Source organism: Notolabrus celidotus, chromosome 2 (assembly GCF_009762535.1).
Source record: "Notolabrus celidotus isolate fNotCel1 chromosome 2, fNotCel1.pri, whole genome shotgun sequence".
NCBI classification, from domain to species: Eukaryota; Metazoa; Chordata; class Actinopteri; order Labriformes; family Labridae; genus Notolabrus; species Notolabrus celidotus.
The window spans coordinates 3819107-3833961 of record NC_048273.1 but is presented as its reverse complement, the minus strand read 5'-3'; the positions used below and the strand labels follow the sequence as shown (position 1 = coordinate 3833961).

At 40.7% G+C, this 14855-nt stretch overlaps 2 protein-coding genes across 3 annotated transcripts in view; both read left to right on the top strand.

Annotated features, from left to right (window-relative positions):
- Positions 1–4350, top strand: part of LOC117829591 (cAMP-specific 3',5'-cyclic phosphodiesterase 4C-like) — a 30143-nt gene extending 25793 nt beyond the window's left edge. Inside the window, exon 2 of the mRNA XM_034707170.1 lies at positions 3988–4350. Coding sequence (XP_034563061.1) covers positions 3988–4018 — 31 coding nt within the window. The 3' untranslated portion in view covers positions 4019–4350. The remainder of the gene's footprint in view (positions 1–3987) is intronic.
- Positions 1–14855, top strand: part of LOC117829568 (cAMP-specific 3',5'-cyclic phosphodiesterase 4D-like) — a 131577-nt gene that overhangs the window by 52639 nt on the left and 64083 nt on the right. The gene's annotated exons all lie outside the window — the stretch shown is intronic.

Here is a 14855-nt window from a genome sequence, read left to right as displayed (position 1 = left end):
AGGGTTAGGGTTGAGATTAGGGTTAGGGTTGAGTTTAGGGTTAGGGTTAGGGTTAGGGTTGAGATTAGGGTTAGGGTTAGGGTTGAGATTAGGGTTAGGGTTAGGGTTAGGATTAGGGTTAGGATTAGGGTTAGGATTAGGGTTAGGGTTAGGGTTGAGATTAGGGTTAGGATTAGGGTTAGGTTAGGGTTAGGGTTAGGGTTGAGATTAGGGTTAGGGTTAGGGTTAGGGTTGAGATTAGGTTAGGGTTAGGGTTAGGGTTAGGGTTAGGGTTAGGGTTGAGATTAGGGTTAGGGTTAGGGTTAGGGTTGAGATTAGGGTTAGGGTTAGGGTTAGGGCTACGGTTAGAACCAGAACTAAATTTAAGCAAACAGAACCAGAACCGAACTCAAGCAAACAGAACCAGAACCAACTCAAGCAAACAGGACCGAACCAGAACCGAACCAGAACTGAACCAGAACCGAACCAGAACCAAACTCAAGCAAACATAACCAGAACCAAACTCAGGCAACCAGAACCAGAACCGAACCAGAACCGGACCAGAACCGGACCAGAACCGGACCAGAACCGAACCAGAACCAAACTCAAGCAAACAGAACCAGAACCAAACTCAAGCAAACAGAACCGAACCAGAACCGAACCAGAACCGAATCAGAACCGGACCAGAACCGGACCAGAACCGGACCAGAACCAAACTCAAGCAAACAGAACCAGAACCAAACTCAAGCAACCAGAACCGAACCAGAACCGAACCAGAACCGAACCAGAACCGAACCAGAACCAAACTCAAGCAAACAGAACCAGAACCAACTCAAGTAAACAGAACCGAACCAGAACCGAACCAGAACCGAACCAGAACCGAACCAGAACCGAACCAGAACCAAACACAAGCAGAACCAAACTCAAGCAAACAGAACCGAACCAGAACAAGAACCGAACCAGAACCAAACCCGAACCAGAACCGAACCCGAACCAGAACTAAAGCAAACAGAACCAGAACCAGAACCGAACTCAAGCAAACCGAACCAGAACCAGAACCAAACTCAAGCAAACAGAACCAGAACCAAACTTAAGCAAACAGAACCAGAACCAAACTCAAGCAAACAGAACCGAACCAAACTTAAGCAAACAGAACCAGAACCAAACTTAAGCAAACAGAACCAGAACCAAACTTAAGCAAACAGAACCAGAACCAAACTCAAGCAAACATTATTAATGTCCTCACGTTTGCATTGAGTAAAATCAGATGCCTCAGTTTGGATGGGCTGATCCGGTTTCTCCTCTCAGGGAGTATTTGCCCGGTCTTTGAGAAGAACCCTAACCCTAACCCTCTCAGAAGGAACAGATGAAGCCACGATACACAGCTTCCCCTCCATCACCTGTATCCTATATCCTCACATGTGATTGGCCGCATGGCCGCCATGCTGACCAATCAAAACAAAGTTCTGCTGTGAGCAGAGCTGGGGCTGAGCACTGAGAGAGCTAAGCAGGGAAAGGAACTAACTGGGAGCCGGCTCTCTCTCGATGCGAGCCGGCTCTTCTGATTCACTATAAAGCATCGACTCTCAGAGCCGCAGCTTTTGATCATGACACATCACTAATGTCTTAATCTGTGTTACAATCATGAGGGGGTCCTTGGACAATTTTCTCACCTGTACCTCTGAATATCATCCTTTTTCATCATTTTTTCTTGGTATTAGACACATTTACACTTTTACTATTGTAATCTAAGAAACTTAATTTACCTCTAAATCTGTGCCCCTGCTAGGCTTGAGGGTGACGTAATCAAAGCTTGGAGAACATTGTGGATAAACAGCCTTTTAGTATTTCCTGCCTGTCTTTTCCCAACAGGTGATATCATTTTGCAGAGCCACGTGTTGCTCGGGCCGCTCAAACTGCCCGAGGGCTTCTGAGATGTAGGTAGTGGGAAGTGAATCTCTTATAAATGTTTCATAGAAGGATATCTCGACTGCTGTTCAAAAACAAAGGAGCAGATTTGTGATTTTCTGCTTTGAAAGACGATATGTGAGTTAGGAGGAGAGACGCCGGCTGATTCACATGCTCAGAGAGCAGAACATGACGTTTCTGACACGTCTTTGTGGAGCAGAGCTGCTGAGAGGCTGACAGACCATTAGGACAAGGAGTGTTAACACGGGTGTCATTTCTTATTGTATTACAATTCAAGATTTGACTGTAGTGTTCTAACTTTTTTAACACCTCCTTAACAAGTCAGGCTGACAGTGATCACACTCATACTCGCAGGAACAGAACTATAGTGTAGCATGTCATAATATGGAACAGGACACCGTGATGATGCTCGCTCTGTGTTGTAGCTGCTAAGTTGAAATCTTATTGTTGATGACTTTCACTAACACTCATGCAAACTTATTCCAATGCTAGTTTTCACTGTTGAAGGGAGTGTAGGATTAAAGAGTGCTTCAATGCATCCTTCGAACATGTGAACATAGATTTAGTTTTGTTATCTCAGCTCTCCATGCATTACGTTTACCTCAAAGCCTCTGTTGACTTTTACTCTTTGGTTCTATCAGCAAACACTCAGTGATGGCACAGCTAACACCGCCAAAGAGGTGGCAATTTGTCAATGTTTGCAGAACAAACTAAGTGCCATATGGGCTTCTTTCCCTGCTTTTTTTTTCCTCATCCTTTTTTTCCCGAGCGCTGATGGACTCATAGGAAGTCTAACGCTTTCAAAACTAAGCTGTTTACTCATTTTTTTCTACTTCAGAGTATTCTCTAAGTGCACTTTTCAATGTGTAAGAGTCTCTGCCCACCGACTCCTGTGATCACTGTCAGCTGTGTTCAGAAATTACCTTACAGTCACTAATATCCACGTTTTCCTCATGCTGATTTAAGGACAGTGTTTCTCATCATGAGTGCCTTTCTTACTTTTCTTTCTCACTAAGTATTACAACTTTTCCAAAGGCATTGCATCTGTTTATTACTGATCTGTTTATTACTGGGAAAGGACGAGCTGGATCTGTGTGTAGCTTGTAGGAAGACAAAATAGACGCACAATACCTCCAAATGCATGTGTGGTAGCAGTGACTGTTGGAAAGACACTATATTTGAGTTTTCTTTCATATAGGGATGCTCTATGCTTCACTAAATATTCCTCAAGTAACCTGTTTGGCTCATATTATAATTACATTTTGGAAAACTCTTAAGGGTCAGGCGTATTTAGAAGATGAGAACGTCTTTGTTAATGTATTGGGTTTTTTTTTCTCCTGGACTTTTTTGTTGTTGTTTAAGGTGTGTCTTTAAATTAATTTGAAAAGTCTGACATTTTTATTTTATTTATTTATTTATTTATTTATTTATTTATTTATTTATTTATTAATTCATATATGTATTTATTCATTCATTTATTTATTTATTAATTAATTCACATATGTATGTATTTATTTATTTATTCAATATCTATTTATTTACTTAGGTTTTTATTTTTATATTTATTCATAAATATAGTAATTAATTAATTAAAAAATAATCTATTTATTTATCTATTCATTAATTAATAAATTCATGTATTTATTTATTCATGTATTCATCAATTTATTTATTAACTACTTAATTATTTAATGTTTCTATTTATTGATTTAAAAAAAAATTATTGGCATTCACAGGATTATACAACAATGGTATAAATATATATATAAGCGCCTTTTATATTGTGCCATCAACAATGCATGTATAATTAAATAACAAATATATACATAAATCCTGCACGATGTTAAACAAATACAAGTAGAGATTTTTCGAAAAAAAATAAAAGCAACTTAGACATATTTGCTGATATGTCGGACAAACAACATTACAAATATTAATGGCTTCACTTCTGACTCCAGTTTTAACATAAAATAAAACCAAGAGGGTCACAAAAAACAGGAGAAAAAAAAATCTATAGATGCACATCATCTGGATTTCTGGGGTCAATGTTTTTTACCTACACACTCTCTGTGGTTTCAGCCCCATCTGCACACAAGGTCACCAAACGTAGTCAGAGCCTCAGCAGATGTCCTGTTTGAATAACAACAAACTGTCTGCCGATGAGGAGCTCCTGGTTGTCTAGGAGATTCAGCAGACCCAGACAGACAGTTAGATCTGATGCTGGGGGATGAAAAGATGTCACGGCTGAGCCTTCCTCTTCCTGCTGAGGTCTGGCTGAGGTTTCATCATCAGTCACATCAGCCTACCTGAAGGTCCAGGTCAGAGAATCCAGAGGAAGGGTCTCTCACACTGACAGTCCCTGATGTCAGAGGCAGCACGAGTTCATGGTTAGAAAAAGATCAGGCACTTCTTGTTTTTGTTTACTCTTGTGGGAGTATTAAAAAAATGCAATAAATTAAAAATATAACATTAATTATGTGAGTTCAATCCTGAGTGTTTCTCACATTTTCTTAAAATGTTTGTGATTTTCACGAACAAAATGTAAAAGTTATTATATCACAATAATTTCCTCTTTGGTTTTAACATATTTCTTATGTTCCTGCTCCTGTTGGAAAAAGCTGCAAAAATAAACAAACAAACATTAATGTTACAAATGCACCACATTACTATGTCTCACTGCTATTTAATTATCTTTAGCATTGTAATTGCTTTTCACACTGAGCACCAATACTGTTCAATAGATGGGTGAGTCACGTTGAATTCACAGCCGTCCTAAACTAATGAATGACTAATCCTTATTTAAACGCACAATCTCAACAAATGATCTGATCTAAAAATAAACGTGTGAAGATCATAAATGTGAGAGATTCTTAATAAGTGTTTCATGTTGAATATTCAGTCACAAAGGCTTTTTAATTACAGAGCGAAACACGGCTCAGTTTAGGCTCCGCCACGTCCATGACAGCAGACACTTCTCATATTATCGAGGTGTCGTTTGATCAGCAGGAATGCAGTGAAAGCCCGCTGAGTGTCTCTATACAACATAGGATGCTGGCCTTGATCCCAGCTCTCGGCCTTTTCCAGAGGAAGTGGTCCAGAACGAGCCTCTTCATGTTCCTGGCTCTTCTTCCTCAGGAGCTGGCCGGGACTCCGTGTGTCCATCTGGACCAGCTTATCATAGCATCCCTCTCCTGTCTGCGACCGCTTTTATTCCACTTTTTACATTTGTTTTTATCATTTAGGATGTAAAAACTGCTCGCTGTTAAAGAGAAGACTCGTGCAATAATATTAACACACACTAGATGGAACAAATTGACACTTTTTGCTTTGATATAAAATTGAAAATTGAAGCAGAGGTGTGATGACACTATTCCTCCTTAAGTAATTAATCAAAAGACGAACGTAAAGCCGGCTGATTTTCCTACAATGTTCATCGTTGAGGTTTCTGTCGCTCTCACTGACTCAGCAGTTTTCTCTTCACACCTTCAGATGTTTTCAGCCGCAGGTCTTCAGTTGTTGTTTTAGGGTTTTTGAGTCTGATGCAGTTCCATCCATCCATCCATCCATTATCTTGACCGCTTATCCCGTTAGGGGTCACAGGGGGCTGGAGCCTATCTTAGCTAGCTTCGGGTGGAAGGCAGGGTACACCCTGGACAGGTCGCCAACCTATCACAGGGCTAACACAGAGAGACAGACAACCATTCACGCACACTCACACCTACTGGCAATTTTAAAGTGACCAATTCACCTGGTGGGCATGTTTTTGGACTGTGGGAGGAAGCCACTCATGCACGGGGAGAACATGCAAACTCCACACAGAAAGGCATCTGCCCGGCCGGGGATTCGAACCAGGAACCTTCTAGCTGTGAGGCAACAGCGCTACCCACTGATGCAGTTGTCATCAGATAATTTACATCGCCTTTATCTGTGTGTGAAAGTGTTGGAGTGAAGGCTTGTTATGTCTTGGGGCTGTCACGATATCCTCCAAAATATGGCCAAAATAAATCATATTGATATTCTAGCTACATTTTCTTTCAGACTTAAAAAAAACCCCACAGCTATCAATCAAATTAAGTTAAAGCAAAGCATTTTTGTCACTTACTCGATGAATCAAAGCTTGATCCGTAAGGCAACTGGACTAAATGAAATCCTTGAAGACGTTTCGCCTCTCCTTCGAAGACTTCTTCAGTTCTGACCAGACTGGGGAAGAGCTAGAACATATAAGCCTCTGTGTTCAGGTAGTCACAAAGGGTCCTAATTAATGTTGTTATCTTAGTTTCTGGGACCAGTGAGGCAGAAAGGCACGCCCCGAGTGGTCTCTTGCTTCTGGCATCAAGCGCTCAACCCAGCTCAGAGAACAGTGGCAGGTGGGGGAGTCAGACTGGGGCGGTACACCTGTCAAACGGTAGCGCAGGTGTCCTAAGGCGATCTCAGGGAGGACAGGAAGCTCCCATGGAGAAGAGGGCAGAGGCTCGCTTGATCTTGATTTTCAGTATGAATACAGATGGTGAAAGTGGTCTGAGGGGCGGCTGTGGCTCAGTGGGTAGAGTCGGTTTATCAATGGGAAGGAAGTGTTCTTGGTCAAGACACTGAACCCCAAACTGCCCCCTCAGTTGTTCAGCGGTGTGTGACTGTATGAATGAGATTAGCCAACACTGATGGTCCCTTACTGTAGCAGCCTCTACCATCAGTGAGTGAATGTGGTGTGAATGGGTGAATGTGAGGAGAAGTGTAATAGAGCTTTCAGAGGTCAGAAAGACTAGACAAGAGATATACAAGTACAAGTCCATTTGGCATTTACCAAGTCCATGAAAGCGGGGTCTCATGATCTGTCTGATTTTTGGGGTTTTAAGCAGGAAGTGTTAGAAAAGTTACCCCAGGGATAACTAGCATGTGTTTATAGAGACGTCGCTTTTGATCCTTCAATGACGGCTCTTTCTATCATTGTGAAGCAGATTCACCAAGCGTTGGGTTGTCGTGACCAGCGCGGACGCCTGGAGGTCAAGAGTAAAATGACGTCCTCCAGTGACCACTCTATGGAGCTGCGGCACAGGCTCATTAATCGTGCATCTCTTCAGAATAAGGTGTATTTATATCACCAGAACTCCACGTTGGTGATGTTTACATCTATCTAAACAAGAATCCTTCCTTTTAGACCGCCGACACGCTGAAAGCTGATAAAAGTACAGACAGATAAATGTGTTTAGGATCTGGTCGGGTCAGTAATGCTGCAGTTTGAGGTGCAGGGTGAGAAACTCTTCATCATCAGAGAAAAGATGACGGATATCATTCATTCAGACGTGTAAAACCGTCTCTCCCTCCCTAAAGTTCACTGCAGGGCTGGATGACGGTCACCCCTCTACTATCTTGCACCGCATGTTTGTTAGAAATCTAATCAATCAATCAATCAATCACAGTTCTGTTTTATCTGCATCATGAGCTCGTGAGAGAAACTTCAAACTAAACTAAAACTCTTCTTCTGCGTGATTCAGCTTGGTGCTTTCATCCGTCTCTTGCCTGCGTGTATTCCTGCTTGTACTTGTAATTGAGGAGTGTGATATGAGTGTGTGTGTGTGTGTGTGTGTGTGTGTGTGTGTGTGTGTGTGTGTGTGTGTGTGGGTGTTTGAGGGCGCCCTTGTAATTTGAGTCATAGCCTCTAAAAATGTGTGTGTGCATGCCTTTTAGAAAGTTTCTTCTTAATTAATGTTAATAATTTAAATACCAGCAGTAATGAAATTTCTCACCCTGGGGGAAACATTAAGAAGTAACACTGCAGATAAATCCTACACGGGGAGAAGGCTGAGTTTAATGTTTGGGCTGAGAAATCGCATTTCTGTGTTTTAGCTTTTTCTTCTGCACGATCTGCAAATGTCTGAAAGGAGAGAAGATTCATTCTTTCAGTCTTCCAACTCTCGTCTATCACCTTGATGAACTATCATCAGTCACAAACACTGCCCACACAAACACACACTTTGCACTGGGTGGAAACAAAGCTGTCCTCTCAACTTAACAGTGAATTTATCTTCTGTTTAGATAGGTCAGTACTCAGATTACAGATGTACTATAAAGGGAAACTGACCTCCTGCCCAAGCCAAATACTTCATAATGTGATGCACATTTAATGTTATGTAATTTCGTAGATATACTTTTCTAACTCCATCTGGATACTTCAAACACATTTTTCACTGGATTTAAGCTGACGGCCAAATTCCACCAGATCCGTGTCTGGTCTGTCTCTGATCCGTCACAGCTCTGGATCTGATGGTTTCTATTCCAGTCAATGTGTTAACTTCCACTGGATCCGCTCCATTGCGTTCCAGCTGCGAACTCTGATCCAGCAAGATCTTTTTGTTTAATCTTGATCTTTATAGGGAGACTTTTTAACATCTGGCAAAGGACTGCAGATATAAACTAGTCTTTTGGCTAATTCTGGCATAATAACAAAAATGTTAATGAATATGCATGGTCCTTTTTAAAGCTAGGGTTGGTAGTCTCGGAAAACCAGCATGAATTTGAATGTAGCTTTTCCTCATGACTCCGTCTAACCCCTCCCCTCCTCCCTCGGAGCTCCTCCAAAACGACGCCCCCCCCCCCCCCCCGCTCACATGCACGAGCGCCGCTGATTCTCGACCATATGATCGTGACTGATTCAAAACCGGTCCTCACCAAAACATTCTCATAGTGAAAGTTAAAAACACAAACAAACATGGCTGCTGTTAGCACTCACAACTGTCATGCTAGCATTATCCAGTTGTCATGGTGACACGATATCAGGAGAAAAGTTATAACACATATATAACACTGTAACAGCTCTACTGTTTGTTAAATGTGTTCAGTGTAGATGTTCTTAATTCCTACAGTGTTGACGGTCAGTGAAGGCATCAGGAGCGGTGTAGAGTGTGTGAGTGGGAGAGAAGAGAGACAAGAGGAGAAGTTCTTCATTCATTCAAACATTGATTGTTGTTTTGTTGGTTGGCGTGATCACGGCCGACAGTGACCGGTTATTAAAGATCAACGTGTTCACCAATCGGCTCGTCATCACTACAGCGTCCGGACGGACGCTACAATAAATATATATTTTCTGTAGGACTTACTGAACGTCATTAATTATTCTGCTTGTTGGTGAGAGCTTTTTAGACTCTGATCCGGACTACAGTCCTGAGCAAAGCACCTCATCAGGTCAGAGGGGACAGACCCAAGGACGAGTGAGAGGGGCAGTCAGTAGAGTCAGGGGAAGTAGAGGCAGGAGACGGGGACTCGGAGGAGTGCACGCCGGGGAAATGTACGTGCAGGAGGAGGGCAGAACAGCAGGACGGGATTTGATTGGTTAAAAATTTGGGGAGCCAAAAAACGGTGATTGGTTGGTGTTTTCCCAGGTTTACTCCGGCTGTAGATAGCAGCTTTTCTTCACTCTTTTTTAGGAACACATCATGTATTGATTACCATCAGGACATAAAGATCATTTTAACCAGTATGACAAAAAGTGTATCTAAATCTGATTACCAACCCCAGCTTTAAATGAAAAAATAAAAATTACAAGTGTAGTCAGGTGGCACAACTGCAAATCGTAAGGGGGTGCGACCATGTAAAATATACATTTTTAAGCAGTAAATAAAGGTAAAATTGAACAGATGGCTGCTGATTGTAATGAGGTTAACATTTGTACTTATTGTGTATTTTTATCATTACTTTTCTGTCTTTAAATGTAAACTCTGAGGCTAAAGATGCTGAATACCTGTTCAAGAGAATGCAATAATCCTAATATATTTTAAATAACAAATACGCTCACAAAATAAAAATGTGTAAAGCATTGTAAACACTCTCAGGGAGACTTGCTAAAAGTTTCCCTTAGAATAAATAATAGGAAAGTACATATATATTGATAAATATCTGGTTGGGCCACCTGATGTTCTTTGGGTGAAAAGGGTGAAAAAAAAAAGATTTAAACACTTTAAAAAAGCATTTAACGTACAAGCCGTGTACATTATTCCATACACAAAAATATGCATTCTGAAAATACTTTTAAAAAACAACTTTTGTTGAGTCTCGTCTGCAGGAATTAGTCATGCCCTCTCACTGTTGGCTGATTGGCTGCATTTTGCAAAAACAAAAACATGTATTTCATGTCTCACACTGATTCTGCATCTTTTTAATCAACTGAAGAGGGCTGTCTGAGGAGTTTACCCAACTACCTTCTTCTGATTATGCTGCTGCAACATGAATGTAGAACAAGCAAAAGAAGTTGTCACCGGTCACACCAACTTACCTGTTTTTAAAACGTTCTAAGCTTTCCTAAGTCTCACTGAAACACCACCAGTTATGGGGAATAAAACCCACCCTGCAGGCGATCTGATCTTTGAATCCAGGTCCACCTTCACACCTGTGTCACCGCTCCAGCACTAAGGCTCTGCAGAGTCATTTATTACAGAAGCTATTACTGAAGATAAACTCTTTGGATGTTTTCTTAAACCTTGAAGGAGAAGCTGAGAAGGATGTCGCTTAGATTAAATTGTATAAATGCAGTTCGGTTGTTTCCTTCTGCTTCATTCAAAGTCTCCTTGGTGAAGAATGAGATGAGCAGTTCCTCCTACACACTCTCTGAAGAAGTGTCCGTGTTGTTACCTCTGAGGCATCTCAGGTATCTTAACGCAGGTTTCCCCTCGTGCTTCAGATGAGTGTGTGTTTTTGTGAGACAGCTCTGGTGGGAGGAGGAAGGGTGTATGACTCAACCGAGTAAATAGTTCCACATATCCCGGCATTAGTCACTTTAAGAGAAGAAATGGGATTCAGCTCCTCGTCTCTCCCCCCCATTGACTCATCGTGGTAATCATTTGATTGACTGGGCCCACGCCGTCTACACCTTTTCATACTTTGTTTTTTTTCTCCCACTCAGCCGACTTCTTGCTCAGACTCAGGCGAGGCGGTAGACTGAGTTAGAAGATGATGTGGACTGTTTCAGAGTAAGAGGCTGGAAATGTGCTGAGGCCTCTGATGCTGGAAACTGTTGATTAATTTAAAGTTTGACTAAGTCACCCCAAAGGATGATCGGACTCATCCTGTGGCAAAGTGTGTGTGGGTTCTTCAGAACAGAATTTGTCTGCGTTACTGTGTGTGTGTGTGTGTGTGTGCGTGTGTGATAGTGTCTGAGCATGGGCACCATCTGCTGGTCACTTTTGGAAGCACTTTCTGGTTTTCTTTTTGTTCTGAGTTCAAAAAGTAAAACCTCCAAGTGAAACCCCCACTCCTGCTGTAAACCCCTCATAGTTTGTTTAATTTGAAAGGATTTAGATTATTGACACAATAAGAGAACCAAACAATAAAGAGTTGCATTTTATGACATAAAGGTATTATTGCTCTTTCCATTTTTTTTATTCTTAAATAAGTTTCACAACACAAAGAAAAAACACATAATACTGCCACAGAAAACACTGTCACAGACATTGACATATATAACAACATATATATTTCTATATATATAAATACAAATGTTTATTTATTTGTTTTGTATTGATTTTTGTATATATATATATGAATTTATTTATATTTACTTTATAGATATATACAATATAGATAATATATATGTAAATACATGTTTACATATTTTTTTTATTGTATAAATATTTTGTATATATATATATATATATTCATTTATTTATGTATTTATATTGTATATACAGTATATTTTATATATCCAATATGAATAAATGTATAGAGATAATGTTTTTTATTTATCTATATTGTATATATTATACATATTGTATATATATTGTGTATATATACACATTACATATATTACATTATTAGTACATTTATATTGTGCATGTATATACAGTATATTTGTGTGTATATATATACATATGTGTGTATAAAAATTATATACATACAGATATATATATATCTATGTGCATTTATATATGCATACACTTATCAATCAATCAGACTTTATTTATAAAGCACTTTTCATACAATGACATTGTAACACAAAGTGCTGTACATAAAAACAAGTTAAAATAGAATACTTTACCCCCCCCCACACAATCCTTATAATAATAAAATAATAATACATTTTATTTATAAAGCGCTTTTCTAAAAAGACGCTGAGGTTAAGAACACAATATGCAACAATAATAATAAAAGCAATAAAAAATTAAATTAAAAATAAAAAAGTTGCTGAAGGAACTGAGGAAACGCTCTCATGATATCTTAATTAGGAATCACTGTATATATGTATACACATATTTATGTGTATACATAGTATATATATATATACATAGTAAAATTATTGCTGTTAAGATATGTTTAGGCAAAGAAAAATACATTGTTGTTTAGAATTATTAATAACTTTACTCAGTTCCTTAAAGTACATTGCTATTATTTTTTGACCCACAAGATATTTGGCAAAAGCTTCAACATATACTGTTTAATGACCTGTAAGATAAGAGATAAGATAAAATATACTTTTATTGATTCCCATTGGACGTACAACAAAGGACAGGAATACGACAGGCCTGACAGCCATGAAGACTGTATCCACAAAGCAGCCTGTAATGCAGTAAAGAAGTCAAAGATCTGATACAAAGCAGTTCAAAAAGCTTTTAAATGGATTAAACTCTGATAAACATTTTAAATCAGCACATGATTCACCTTTGGCATTTTGTTTATCCCGATCTTTTGTGTGTGTATTCATCCAGCTCTTATGAAATAATCTGCCCTTAGATCACAATTAGTATCATAATATTCCAACATAAGGGTCACATGTGTTCTTTTCTGCTGCACATCGAGTACCAAGATCAAACTCCTCTTACCTAATGCAGCTGGCAGAGAGTCAAACATGACTCTCAGTGTGATCTCTGCGGACGTAAACACAGAGTAAACCTGCCTGTTTGTTGTTAACAGAGTTCCATGTGACTGCATATACACTGAATGACCTGATGTGTGTTGTATGTAGGGGAGATGTGTTCTCAGCTTGCTGCTTATCACAGGGAAATGTTGAAGCACAAGCAGATTTAGGACTTCAGCTTGTGTGTGTGTGTTTTGGCTGAATTTGCTGGGTTCTGTTTCGGGTGGATGAAGTTTAGGTCGCTGGCTGTCTGTGGGTGAAAGAGGAAACTCTGCTTGATCTCTTGTTTTTTCCCGTCACCCTTCAGCCTGCTGGGAAAACAGAATTCACTTGAGATAGGACGTAAAGTTTAAGTGAAGTTTCCCAGGTTCGTGTTATCTTTTATCAGAAGCGGGCTCTGCTTCTGGACGGAGAGGGGCCCCCACTGACCGGCATGAAGAAAATCTATTCATGCTGCAGCTCCTCAACCATCACAGCTCTGGCATGTGTCTACACACACACACACACACACACACACACACAAACAGAGAGAGCTGTAATCACGGGTTAAAGTTTCTGCACTGATGGATTTAGGAAGGAAACAGATGCATGCACGTTTACTCCTGCATGAAGGGAGTGCTGGACACGGTTTCTTCATCCGTGTTATGAGCTAACAACACTATAAATCTGGCCTGGCCATATTTAGGCAGAGCTCAGTGCTATGTAAACACAGCTTACTGCTGAGGGGAGGGCTCTCCTGCACTTGTGTCAGTGTCCATCAGTGCCTGCTGATAGCTCTGTTGTGAAAGGTAATGAGGTTAGTGGTGTAAAGATTTCAAAGACGAGTAGAAGTGTGAGCATTAAACTTATTTTATGACTTCCCTGGAGGAATGCTGAGTCTCTGACATGGACGACCTGGACTACCTGTTGGGATTGAGAGTGCTGCACAAGAGATCACCGTAGGAACTCAGGGTTTATTCGATAGTCAGCAGCATGAGTGAGGCCCTCTGGGAAAGCTCCGGTGAAGTCGGTTGCTTCCCACTCAGCAGCCCTCAGCCCATCCAGCTGAAGCCGGGGTCATCGTCCGGCTCGCCCTGTGGATCGCCCAGAATGTCCCCCTGCGACTCTCCCCGCGACTCGCCCCGCCACTCGCCCGTGCTGTTCCGCAAACTCCTCATGAACCGGGGCATCGGACTGCAGAGGCGCTTCACCTTGGCACACACACCCAGGTAATAAACAAGAAGCCTGAGCTAATCTGGATTCACAAGACAGAAGTCTCGTTTGTGCAGGCCTCAGATTCAGAGGTCATATCCTAAACTTGTTGAACCTGAATAAACTCGGGCACATGCATGTGTTTCAGGGGGCTGACTGGTAATACAGCATGTTTTGGAAAAGCTGCTTTTCCACATTATCAAATGTGTGTCATGTGTTTGCTGATTGGAAAAAAAGCCTCATTGTCTGATGAGAAGGTAACTGTGAGAAATCATGATTTTGTTGACGTCGGGGGCTGTATCATCTCAATGGACCTCGTTGTTCTTGCAATGAAAGAGAGAGCCTTGTTTGTGCCTAAGGTGTTCAGTGCTGCATTCAGCAGGCCTGGCACAGGTTAGATAGATGTGGAAAGGATCTTGGCAGCTGATGGGCTGTGTGTGTGACCCGAGGTTTTTGTTTGGTGGAGTTCAGAGGGCTCACTCTCACCGCAGTAAACACAAGGCTGATTCCTAATGCTGCATCTTTCTTTGTTCTCTCGTTCCTCATGACTGATAAACAAACTCCATGTGGATCTTTAACATCACAACAGATTCATCTTTGCATGGAGACGCCTTAACTGATATTTAATGTCTGTTGGGATGTCTTAGTGACTTTGTTTTTATATCATTTGTTCTTCTGATTTTAAAAATAGAAACTAACTCTGACTCTGCAGCGAAAGCATCGCTGGTGGGCAGTGACGCAGAAAATAGACTCTCCATACGCACATCCATGACCTTCGGGTCGTCTGAGGAAACATGGAGAAAGATTTAAGAGAGGAAACAACAGTGCTGAGTGAAGTCCTCGCTTTATTTCAGGTTTATCTGTAAAAAAAAAAGTAATGAATACTTACAATGAAGAATGATTTTGCAAGCATTTG